Below are 12,910 nucleotides of genomic sequence, written 5' to 3' on the forward strand. Positions count from 1 at the left end.
CTGCAGCGGAAACACGTGGGTTCTGTCGCGGCTGAAATAATCAGGTGTACACTGGATAGCATATACTGTATTATATTTGTTTATATTTAAGTGTACTGCTGTGTTTGGATAATAAGCGGTGAAACTCCGGCACAGAGAGTTGATATTCAGTGGGCCAGACAAACTAAAGCTGTTTCCTGATGACCTACCTTTTTTATTTATATCAAAGTGGTGAGGTGTGTGGTAAGAGTGGCGGATGGGTTCAAAGTGGGGGTGGAATTACATCAGGGATCGATTCTGAGCCACTTCTTGTTTGTAGTGGTGATGGACAGGTTGGCTGATGAAGTCAGGCAGGAGTCTTTGTGGAGTATGATGTTTGCAGATGACAGTGCGATTTGCAGGCAGAGTAGGAAGCGGGTGGAAGAGAGGCTGGAAAGGTGGAGGACAGAATACATACCTGGGATCATCCATCCAAAGTAATGGACAGTACATAAGGCAGTTACTTCTTGGTTTGGTCTCTTGCACTTAACATAATTTACACTGTCTCTTTTCTCATGCACTCTCTTACACCAGTGATTTTCTGACTGCATACACTATGATTAGTTTAGGTTCTTCTTTTATTTTGAAAAAAAAATTAAAATGTGTTGTTAATTTAACACTTATTTGCATCTTCCTTTTTGTCATGGCTGTGCAGTCTGGTTAGTGATGTTGGTTAGACCTGGTCAGCCTGAAGTGAAGCCTGAAATTGGCTTTCCGTTAAATCCACTTAGGAATCAATCAAATGTCAGTTTGCTCTGTGCAGTGACACAATGGGCAGCTTTGTTGAAGTGACTGGCCCTAAATGGTAACTAATAACACTTTCTGGTACAGCACCCTATATAAAGGGGTTAAAGGTTGGATTATTTGCTTAGTCTGACTTTTAAAAGAGTTAACGTTCTAAAAATCAGTAATAAAGAACATTGGACTTGCTCTGTCTGAATAGAACTGGGGTTAATCATGTATACTTGTTTGACCTCTGACCCTGTGGTAATGAGCTGCATATCGTTTATTAACTTAATATAATTTAAAATAATTGTTAGCCATGTTTACTTTTCTTTAAAGTGGTAAGAAACCTCTAAAAAATATATTTTTGTGTCAAACACTCACAGGTGTGTTTTTGTCGGGCAAGTCTTGTCAGTCTTTAGTATCTCACCCAGTTAGAAACCAGCACCATTAGCAAAGGTTTAATCATTAACCTACAATTGCAAAATTTTGCTCTTTTCCAGATTATTAATGTGCTTTATTGATATTCTCTTGCAGATTTTTACTGAGCATAAATCTAGTATAACGTGGCTATAATGCAAAATATATAGAGTGTCATGCTCTGCAGTTTTGTGGTGTTTTTGAGTTTTGAAATCTTAAGTTAATGTTTTCAGGTTTGGGCTGCTGCTTATTCTATGGTTTTGATTTATGTTTTCTATTAGATTTATCATTCTAATAAGAGCTATACATTCATTACATGAGAGGTTCCTTTTTAGTTTGTGATCGTTCCGTTCCCTTTAAAGATGCTTTACCATTCCAGTTTTGAATTCTTGTTTTTTTCACTTTTTTTCCGGCAAGCTTTGGAACGTGTTTGCCTTTTGAATGTGGGCCCTTTGTTTTGGGCCCACATTGTTTTGGGTTTTTTTTTCTTTAAAGCTATAGTGAAAATAAACACTTGCCTTTTGTTCACTGATTCGGAGGAGGCAGATGTGTTATTCCACAACAAAAGCGATCTGTCCAGGAACCATGACACTTTGTTCCTGATTTTCTGTTTGCTTTGAACCGTTTGTATTTTGTGTGTGCATACATCTTGGCCAATAAAGGCTCTTCTCCTCAGCGTTCATCACAGTGAGACCATTTGGAATGAGCTTAATTGAAATTTTGAGTTCAACAGCTAAAACTTCCAGACCATCAAAGGTAGAAGCACAGTTTTTATGCAGACTGGTCAAAGACATTTTGAAAAATGCCCGGTGAGGGCCTCTGAGCCTCCTTTAAAATTATTAACCAAAATACTTCATCCATGAATCTTTCTGTGCTGTTATGAAATTCCAGCTGCATGCTCAAAATTGTGCAAAATAAACCCTTACATGAATGGCTCATCTCAGTCTCTGATACTACTTTTGCTAACCTGAACTTCTCCTTTGATGATAAAAAGGTAATTACCTGTTCCTCCATTAGATGTCACTCTTGCACACAGCTGATCTCAGCTGAATGTGATTCAAAAGGCAGATTTAACCTCAGTTACCTTTTAAGGAGCTGGGACAAAGAATCACTTCTTACACTTTTTTTTTTTATTAAATCCCCTTTAAAGGTTATAATTTTTACTCCAAAAATGCTTTCTTCAGAGTTTCTTACAGGTCATACTCTGGCACAGACTGACACTCATGCTTCTCCTTTGATCCCAGCTCGTGTGCAGGATGCTTTAAAGCAAAACTTTAAAGGTTTTTTTAACTTCTCACATATTACCCTGCTGTCAGGACTAGAGAGGACCCTTAGCTCCACCAGTTTATCCACATTTCATGGCCTAATGAGTTTGGACAATCCGGCCTCGTCTCTTTTCATTATCTGCTCCTGCAAATCACGTTGGGGGTCACATGGGAGAGGACAGTCATGGGGTTTCCTAACAGACACACAGGCTGTCTCACACACACATACAGCACACACTCTGATATAGTTACTGTACATTAGTGACTTTTTATGAATATTTGTCTTCATGCATGAATAGGCATGCATTAATTACGACTAAATATTTAGCATACGTAAACTGGGCTTTTATACCCTTCTTGCTCACACATGAACTATGTTTTTTTTTTTGTTTTTTTTTGATCAGCTATGCATCCATAATTTGGAGAATATTTCCATTAAGAAAAGGCCAGAAATTCCCCTTATGAATTGGTCATCTTTAAGGATCTGCTGCTTTTCTTCATTTTACATTCTTGTAGACTGAAAAATTTGGGGTTTTACAGGATTCACTGATTAAAAAAAATCCTCATTGACAGCCTTAATAATGTCTATAACACATATATTAATAATATTGACTGGAACAGCTGAGGTGTCACTGCCACTGAAGTGCCATATTTACACTCTTCACAGGTTGCAGAATTACTAGCAGCAACTTCTGTAGCTTAACTGCTGCTCCTAAACCTACTCACAGGCTCCGCTTCATTTGTCTTTATGGCCACAGTTAGCAGCATCTGTGTTTGTCAGCTGACTTCTGTGACTCATCATTTCCTCTAATGGGTCTCGTCATGATTGGTCCAAATGGCCCCAAATCAAAAGCTGGATTCGGGTGCCTCCCAGTCCAAAACCACAGAATTCCTCAGCCAATCGAGCAATGCGAGGCTTTATGACATCACTGCCTGAGGAATGAACTGGCATAAGAATTGTTTGGAAAGTGACCCAGCTAAGGAGGGACCAGTCCAGACTGCTCCTATGAGGCTTGCAACCATCAGTCAAAGGGGTCATTTAGGCAGACTTTTGGGCATGTTATGTGTGTGTGTGTTTGCGCAATGCCAGTTTTCTTGTTGAGCAAATAGCAGAGAACATTCCAGCCTCTCCTGAGTGCAGTTAAAGTGTTGCGGTTTTGATGAGCACTTACACAATACCGCGGGCTTCATTGAGGCCATTCAAAACACACATTCTGGTTGTGAGACATAAAAGCACGTACATCATGGCTGAGGTTGTGTAAGCCGTAAATACTTGGTCACACAGAATACTTTCAGTGTCTTCAGTGTTTTTCAAGTACACATTTTTAGGTAGTTTAATTAAATACACCTAATTTATGTCTGCTATGCTGTTGTATACTTATAATCTTCTGCATTTCAGGTATTTTTACTCAACTATCTTAACGTGATTGCTATTATTATGCCACAGGTTTACCTTAAAAAAAACACACGCACACTTGTATATTTAGGCTTATTCAAGGCTTATGCCTTCAGAACTTCCTTAATTCTTTGTGTCAAAGATTGTTTGGTGCTGCAAACATTCTTTAGAGATTTTGTTCTGTACTGACATGACAACATCTCACAGTTTTTACAGATTTGCTGGCTGCACATTCATTATGCGAATCTCTTGTTCTACTCATTCCCAAAGGTGATCTGTCAGGACCTTCTTGCTGTGGTGCAACAGCGCTAACCGCCGCACCACCGTGCTGTCCTGCATCTAAACGAAGCTAAAGTGCTGCTAAGTGTGCCAAGAAAATATCCCCTGCACCATTATGCCACCAGCAGCCTGAAGTGTTCATACAAGGCAGGATGGATCAATGTGTTGGTGTTGTTTACACCAAATTCTGACCCTACTAGTAGAAATCAAGATTCATCAGATCAACCAACAAATCTCGAATCTTCTGTTATACAGTTCTGGTGAGCCCATGTGAACTGTAGCCTTAGTTTCCTGTTTTTAGTTGACAGGAGCAGCAACCGGTGTGGTCTTCTGCTGCTGCAGTCGATCTGAACGACGACGTGATTGTAACAAGTGGTTATTTAAGTTACTGTTGCCTTCCTAACATTCAAAGGAGTTTTTACATCAAGAAAACATTTTCTCCCCAGAAACTGGCCCTCACTGGATTTTTTCTCTTTTTTTCACCATTCTCTGTAATCCCAAGTGATGGAAAATCCTATCAGATCATCAGATTCTAAAAAATTCAGACCAGCTTGTCTAGCACCAACAACCATGTCACGTTCAAAGTCACTTAAACCAGCTTTGTTCATCCATTCTGATGCTCAGTTTGAACTTCAGCAGGTCATCTTAACCATGTCTGCATGCCTAAATGAACTGAATTGCTGTCATGTAGTGCGCAGATGTCACCAACTTTCTCCAGACTCAATCGCTACAGTCCTCCAAACTTCTTGTGGTTTTTGGATCAGCTCAAGAAGAGAGAGCTTCATGGAATGGGTTTCCATGGCCAAGGAGCTACATCCAAGTCTTACATCATCAAGTGCAATGCAAAGCATTGGATGCAGCGGTGTAAAGCACACCTACACTGGACTCTAGAGCAGTGGAGACGTGTTCTCTGGAGTGACGAATTACGCTTTTCCCCTCAGTCGATCTGTTGGACAAGTCTGGGTTTAGTGATTGCCAGGAGAACAGTACTTGTCTGACTTGTTTGTGCCCAGTGTAAAGTTTGGTAGAGGGGCGATTATAGTGCAGGGATGGGGTTTTTTTAGAATTGGGGCTCACCCCCTTAACTCCAGTGAAAGGAATTGGCCTGCACTGAGTCCTGACTCAGTCAACTCAAGAGAAGACCTTTGGGAAGAATTGAAGCCAAACCTTCTCATGAATGATCAGGATTGATCAAAAATTCCCATAAACACTCCGAAATCTCGTGGAAAGCCTTCCCAGAAGATTTGAAGCTGTTGTAGCTGCAAAGGCTGGACTTACATCATGTTAAACTCTGTGGATTAGGAATGGGACGTCACTCAAGTTCATATATGTGTGAAGGTGGACAAGCGAATACTTTTGGTAAGATGGTGCAAAACTGGTGGTATGGTAACAGTTCCACCAGAGAGTCTGCTCTAAACTCCTCTGCTGGTTTCAATGAATGACATTTCATGACCAAAAGAGGTGAACGTAGCTGTGAACAAATAAGTGTTGCAGAATCTTTTTGTCTTGTTTCCTGCCACTTTAGTTGTCTCACATACCCTAAGGTTTGATAATGATAAATGATAATTTACAGGTTAAGTACATTTATACTTTAAGTACATTTTGCTCATCATACCTCTATGCTTTTACCTCTTTCCCCTATAAAGACATTTGACAACCTCCCCTGTACCCTTAATGACGAGTTTCAACACATCGATATCTATCGGTAAAGATGTGGTTTAGGAAGCCTCACTTACTTCTTATGCACACTTCTTGTGCAATTTTGTTTTCAAAGCAGTCTTGGAATATGACAGAAACCCCTCAGTTCAGAAAAGAGACAAGGGTAGTCCCAGTAGAGATAAAATGTAAGGTGCATGGCTGTACTTGAGTAAAAGGTTTGATACTTTCTCCTCCAAATACACACACGTTCCCACTGAGGTTATTAATGACAGTCATCCTAAAGGAGGCCAAGTCCACCCACTGCTTGCTCAGCAATGTGTATATAAACTGGGAAGCACTTCAGAGGGGTTCTTGTCTGCACACTGTTTGCAAACCTGGAAAAACCATCACTGCCTGTGAACCATAGCTGTTCTCTTCTCAGGAAGTGCCTGAGACCCCGGAGGTCCATTTTTCACAGCAAGGTGAGGTTCAGACAAAACCACGCTGCTGAGTTTTCGGTGAGCAAAGGGTAGACTTTCTTGTTAACTACTGGCTCTCGTTTTGTTCGCACCCCAATATGGTGACAAATGATATTTTAGAGAGGAAATAGCTGGAAGTGTCCCAGCACAACATAACAGGAAGTCGGTCAACACTTTGTAACTGGGCACAGAACCAGAGAGAAGAGAGCCAGGGAGTTTTTAATCAGCATGCTCTGCATGTAGGCACAGCTGGAAAGCGGAGCGTAGAGTGTATAAACTCTCCTGATGCTAACTAATGTTCTCATGGCCACCCTCTCCCTTTCCCCTCACTCATTTCATTTTCCTCTCCACTCCCTGTTTCCCCCTCGTCTTTGCCAAGTGTCTCTCAAAGCAGAGTTTATGAAATATGAATTGTCTTTGGGAGTTTTCAAAATAATCAAATGCATATTGTAGTGATGAAAGAGAGCACGCAGAGGACAAGGGTTTGCAAATGGAAACAGCTTTTGGGGGAAAGGGTGTACGAATGGCAGACAGTAATGTAAAGTGATATGCAGACGGGAATAGGAGGTGCCGGGAGGGGACAACATAAAGAATGAGAGCTTGAAAAGAAATCAGATTTATATAAAACTGTTTATTAACATCTTTAAAAAAGATTTAGACACAGCTAGAAAGCTTTATTTGTTTTTTAAAAAAGGAATGTAGTATGATACATAATGAATAAGTTTTACTGTTATAAAAACAATACCAGCTGAAGCATTTTGAGAACTGTTTGACCTGACCAACACCGACTCTCTGGGAGGAAGAAGAAGAAGGAGAAAAACAAGGCGAGTAAATGTAAACCATGCGTGAGGCACAAAACAGAAGTATTGTATGACAGTCCTGGGGAAAAAAAACCTTCATTCTCTCTCATAAACTCTGGTGCAGACAACGTCTCCGGCAGTCATTGTCTGAAAGAAAACAGCAACACAGACACAGATAAGACACAGTTCATGTTTTTTCTTTTTTAAAGCTGTTTAACAACCATTTAGTCAGCAAGAAAAAGATTGAGAACAGGTGTCCTGCAGCAAGATGTCTTTAAAGTCAGCTTATTTTGTCAAAATTTATTTTACCCAAAGGAAAAACCAGAGATTTTTAAAGGTAGTTACATGACTCAAGAAAAAAAAAAATGTTAGATTCATGGTGCTTAGAAGATGAATCCCACTAAAATATGTGTGACTTTCCTCCAGAATTTTGATTGCTGTCATTTTAAGTAAAATATAATGTTTTTCTCATGCAGCAATATCCCATTAGTCTGCTTTAATGCAAAATCTGAAACCATCAAGACTTCCAGTTCTGTACACTGGTCATTCTTAGAATGTGTGGATAAACTTTGAAAAGCCAATAAGAAAGTGAAATCTTTGTTAGGACAACAGCTGACAGTCTCATGATTACATCTCTGAAGAGGCTGAACTTTCCCAGTATATTCACCTGTGATGCTAAACCAACATCATAATGCATAAAAAGGTTTAAAACATAAAACTAAGCACACAAAGGCAAGCTTCAATTGAATTAAATTTATACAGCACCAAATCACAAAACTCCAATGATCAGGTATGACCAAGCACTTGACTCCCTGTTAAAAAGGAAAAACTCCTTTTTAACAGGAAGAAACCTCCAGCAGAACCAGTCTTAGGGAGGGGCAACCATCTGCCGTGACTGGTTGGGGGTGAAACAAACATGTAACACACAAAAACATCAGATTTCTTTATTTTATTTTATTTTTACAAATTATTATATAATCCTTTTGACATAGCCCTTGTGTACTCCACACTGGGGCAGATTCCCTACTTTAAATGTATTTCACCTGTAGTTTTCACCTCCATTCAATCACAGCCTGCTCTAACTGTGACTGGTCAACACCACTCTGAAACATTTCAACAGAGGTACACATAGTCTACAAAATTGTGGAAAAATTAAGAATAATATAATAATAAACTTTGAATATTTCATCATTGTAGTTAGTAAAAAATTCTGACAATCTGGAGAAATCACATGGCCTGTAGTCTTCAGGCAATCGGACAGCATCGCATTAGAAACAGACATGATTCTGTTATAAAAATCACTTCATGGGCTCAGGAACACTTCCAGAAATAACTGTCTGTGAACACAGTTCACTGTACCATCCACAAATGCCAATTAAAGCCCTCTAATGCACAAACACAGACAACTTTTCATTTAAACTGGACTCAGGCAAAGCAGAAGACCTTTCCTTAGTAAGTCGAACCGAAATTTGTAATTCTTTTTTGGAAAACATGGACACAACATCCTGCAGACTAAAGAAGAGAGGAACTTTTCTGGCTTGTTATCAGCACTCAGTTCAAAATTCTGCATCACTGATGACATGGAGGCGCATCAGTGGGCTGTGAAACTGGCAGCTTGCACATCTGGAAAGGCATCATCAGTGCTGAAAGGCTCATTCAGGTTTTAAAGCAACAGATGCTCCCATCCAGCATTTCCAGGGAAGGCCTTGCATGTTTCAGCAAGACAATGTTTTTGTTATGAAATTCAAAATGAGCCAATATTTTTCTCCGTTCAGAAATTTGACATGTGTTCTTTGTCCTCTTGTGAATAAAACATGAATTTTATGAATGTATTACTTCCTGGAAGCTGAAAATGAATTCAAATCTTCCTTGGGGGTCATAAAATATCTACATTGAGGCTCTAATTGATAGCACTGTTCATTTTGTACTCCAATTTTACGTACCAGCATGAGCTCTCCATCATTGGTCAGCTCTCGGGTCCACGCCGTCTTCGGTCCATCGCCTTTCTGTAAAGTCTGTTCGCAGCTGATCTTTCTGTCTGTTTCCCACTTAGGAAAACTCTGCAGGGATTCACATGAGAAAAAGTATCAATGCCTGAATGAAGTTATAGCAAAGTTCAGGTTTGGTCATAACTGGAGCTCAGTGTGCTGGTTGCTGCACGTCAGAATGTTTTCACGGCTTGTCCTTCATCACCCACTCAGTATGAAGATGAAGAACAGAACTCTTCGAGTTGCACTGAAATTGTTTCCATATGTTTCTTTTGCACAGAGCTGGGGCGAGTTATGCTGTCCTTGGCCAAATCCTGGTATGCATGTGCTAACATTACACAGTTTTTTGGTTAAGTTGAAGTAAAGAGACATGTACCGTGCAGGGACGTCCATCCACCGTGGTCTCGCTGAAAGACTGACCCACGGTGAAGGAGACATTGGTGGTGCGGACGCTGGTGGATGTCTTGATGGACAGAGTCTCTTCCTGCTGGGTGATTTCCACTGCCGGGCTGGAGGCCGCTGCCACTGCAATCTTCCTCAAGAACACGTTGACACCTGACCACAGACACACAGACCAAATGTGAAACCAGAGCTGTGCAGTGCTGGTCTCTACAGAGGGGAATGAGTATAATCATAGCTGTGCGTGCCAGTGGTTTTCAGTGTTAAACAGGCAAACTTTATCTGAAGGGCATGCATGTTTTACTCTGATTTCCCCACATTCTGCTAATTTTACAAGGTCTTTATAGGACACAGCACTGGGAAGTTTTATTGCATACCCTTCAACAAAATGAAATATTGTCTGTCTTTCCAGTCTGATTCCTCCATAACAAAGGTTATGCATGAAATCGTTTCTGGAAGCCTAAACATTTTCAAAACAGTCTGTGTTGCTGCATTGCCACACAGTAACCCAAGTCTGAAAAAATAAAGCAGCGAAATGTTCATTGTGATTCATTTCTTTCAAGTCTATACATGCAGGCTATAGTGAATGAAGTAAAAGACCAAGAGCATTAATCTCACAGACATATGGCAAGCTTCAGAAAATGGTTCCTGCTAATGAGGAGCATATGTGATTTCCTCTTAATAAGGCACAACATACAAAACCACTGGTATGAAACCACTTATTTCTGTTGTTAAAGTTCACTGCAAAAATAAAAGCAATTCATTAGCCTGTCAAATGAAAAACACTCTGAAGCTTGTTAATCCTCACAGCCTGAGCCACTTTTCAAAAAATCGGTTTGTAATCCTCAGCTTTTTTGAGATTTGAGATAAGAATTGATTATATGACACGCAGAGTCTGGTTTTCTAGAAAAATATTTCTAATAGTGATCACTGAAGAAAAGAGTCAGATAAGGTATGACGCATTGTGTGCATAGACAACTGGAAAAACTGTAGAAAATGAATCCATCTTAATGTGTCTTGCAGTTTTGCATCTGTAGTCATTTTTGGAGTAGGTGTGAATGTTTCTTTTTGCAGTTCGTTGATTTACTTCTCAAAGAGCAATGGTAAATGGGCTGGTCCTTATACAGTTCTTTTTTTACCTGACCATTCAAAGCGCTTTATATTCATTATAGAGCTTTTTATTCAACCATTCACTTTTTTCCATCTTTCACATGCATTCATACTCTGATGAACCCATTGGAGAGCAACTTGGGGTTCGGTATTTTGCTCCAGGTTACTTTGGAGACTGAAGCATGGATCAAACCACTAACCTTTCAGTCAGTAGATGACCCAGTCCACCTGCTGAGCTACAGCCACGCAAATATTAACAGAGTTATTCAAGTGAATATTGTCTCTCAATCTGAAATAGAAATATTTATACAGGCTTCTTATTTCATTGTGGTAATGTGTTATTCCTTCGCCTTAACACATCTGCTAAAGCTGGAAAGTTTCTCACCAGGTCCCATATGATAACACTTCTGATTTCTTTACACTGGGTTCAGTTTAAGATTTTGGTGATCACTTTCCAAGCTCTTCATTGTCAGACGTATCTTTATATTAGGGAGCTTTTTCAACCAGAAAATCTTGCTGTTGGTAACTCGGTCCAGGATGAGGAGCAAAGAAAATCAGGCTTTGGGTTTTTTTTCTCTTTTTTGGGGGGGGGGGGGGGTAGTTAAGTTCTAAGTCCTTAAACTGGATCTGCAGACACTGTTCATACCTTCAAGAAGACCCACCTGTGCAACCTCATTTTTATTTACTTGCATCAGTTTAAACTACTCTAGTAGTTCCATCTATTCTTTACATAATTTTCTATGTTACTATGAAGCACTTTGTGACTTTTGTTCTATGGAAGTACAGCAAGAAAAGAAAAGGTTGAATGAATAGCACCATGCAAGTGTTGTGAGTAGAGATGTAAATTATTGTGAGTGTAGCCTTTAGCTGTGTGAGTTGGACTGGCTTCAGAGATTAAAAAACACCCCCAAAAATCTGATTCCGACCAGATTTGCTCATGCATTGGTAATAACAGAAGCAACAGGCGCTCAGTCTCTCTCTCTCTCTCTCTCTCTCTCCCTCACACACACACACACACACACACACACACACACACACACACACACACACACAGCCCTAGATTAAGTCAGAGAGGATCCCGGCAGTGTAGGAAAGTCAGTCTCAGACCTGGCAGTCTGCTGGGGCCCATGTCGAGGCTTAGTTCCGTTTACACTGGCTCTAATTACAACCGCATGAGCAGGAGCTTGCCACAGATGAGCCTAGTCTCACCGTCCTCCGTAGGATATTTGTCTTCACATTTTTAAGGGATGCCACCGGATGGCACTCGCCTGACCTCTCACTCCTGCTTTCAATAGAAAGCCTGTGTGGCTTAACAGAACCAATATTCCCAGGACCACATTAGCCACTATGCAGGAGCAAGCCAGTTTAGCCACATGCAGAGCCACTTCAGACCGCTTTGGCTCTCCAGCTGATTTCTGAGCCCAGCGGATAATGCCAAAATGACTGATGGGACTTCTATCGAGATGCATCCCTCCCCCTTCCTTTTTCTTTTAGAGTTCATGATTAAAATCAGTGCACAACATGCAGTTTAACTCTAAAGTAGCATCAAACACTCAAACGTTCCGCGTGTAAAGTTATTTTTTATACTTAAGAAGAAGATGCTCCTCTTTTATAATACATAAACACCGTATTTCTGCATTTTTAAGAAAGCAAATTAAATGAGCTAATTGATGCGAAAGTCCAAATATAATAATTCAAAAAAACATCCATTCACTCACCAAGCGCTCTCAAAAGTTCCTCGAAGTTTTCCGAAGACTTCATTTTCCATTTTCCAGAGAAATCGGTGACTTTATTCTCCATTTCTGTGCAAGCACTTGCAGAAATTAATATTATTGGATTATTAGCGGATTATAAGTCTATTCTGGTCGCAGTCACTGTTTCTCTATATGTCTGTCCTCCTGCGTTCACCGGTTGGTAAAGTCGTCTCCTCTGCCTGCATCTGCGCCTCCATTCATTGGCTGACTGCTCGCCTGGATCTGATGCCGGTCCAGCCAATGCAGAAGCCAGTGGCAGGGAGGGACTTTCCCCCCTCGCTCCCCGATTCCAAGTCTACCCTCCACCTCTGTCAGCATGGTGAAAGATTTGGATAAGAGCTGGAGAATTCACTTCCAGTAAGTCCTTTGATGTTGATGGGCTGCCAGCTCGGATATTAAATAGAAGCGTTAATTGTTTTTAAGATGGCACCATGTTACTCCCAGATATTTGACAAGAGCTCCCGATAATAAAAAACATGGAATGAGGATCGATGTGACTGAAACTTATTAAGTCTCGGACTATTTAAGAAGTAAGGGTGTTTGGTTTTAAAGGGCTGGAATGTGAAATCAGATATCAGGTTAATGTGTTTAACTCCAAAGCTGGGTTGGAAAGGCTGGTAATGAAAAAGGAAAAGATAAGA

General features: G+C 40.3%; 1 protein-coding gene across 1 annotated transcript; it reads right to left on the reverse strand.

Moving 5' to 3' along the window:
* Nucleotides 1–6,816: 6,816 nt before the first annotated feature.
* LOC116319430 (cellular retinoic acid-binding protein 2-like) lies at nt 6,817–12,529 on the reverse strand. Its single transcript, XM_031738756.2, has 4 exons — nt 12,234–12,529; nt 9,383–9,561; nt 8,962–9,078; nt 6,817–7,165 (listed from the first exon to the last, which is right to left on the reverse strand). The coding sequence occupies exons 1-4, from the start codon at nt 12,313–12,315 to the stop codon at nt 7,115–7,117; spliced, it is 429 nt and encodes a 142-aa protein (XP_031594616.1). The 5' UTR covers nt 12,316–12,529; the 3' UTR covers nt 6,817–7,114.
* Nucleotides 12,530–12,910: the final 381 nt, after the last annotated feature.

Source organism: Oreochromis aureus, linkage group 22 (assembly GCF_013358895.1).
Source record: "Oreochromis aureus strain Israel breed Guangdong linkage group 22, ZZ_aureus, whole genome shotgun sequence".
Classification (NCBI taxonomy): Eukaryota; Metazoa; Chordata; class Actinopteri; order Cichliformes; family Cichlidae; genus Oreochromis; species Oreochromis aureus.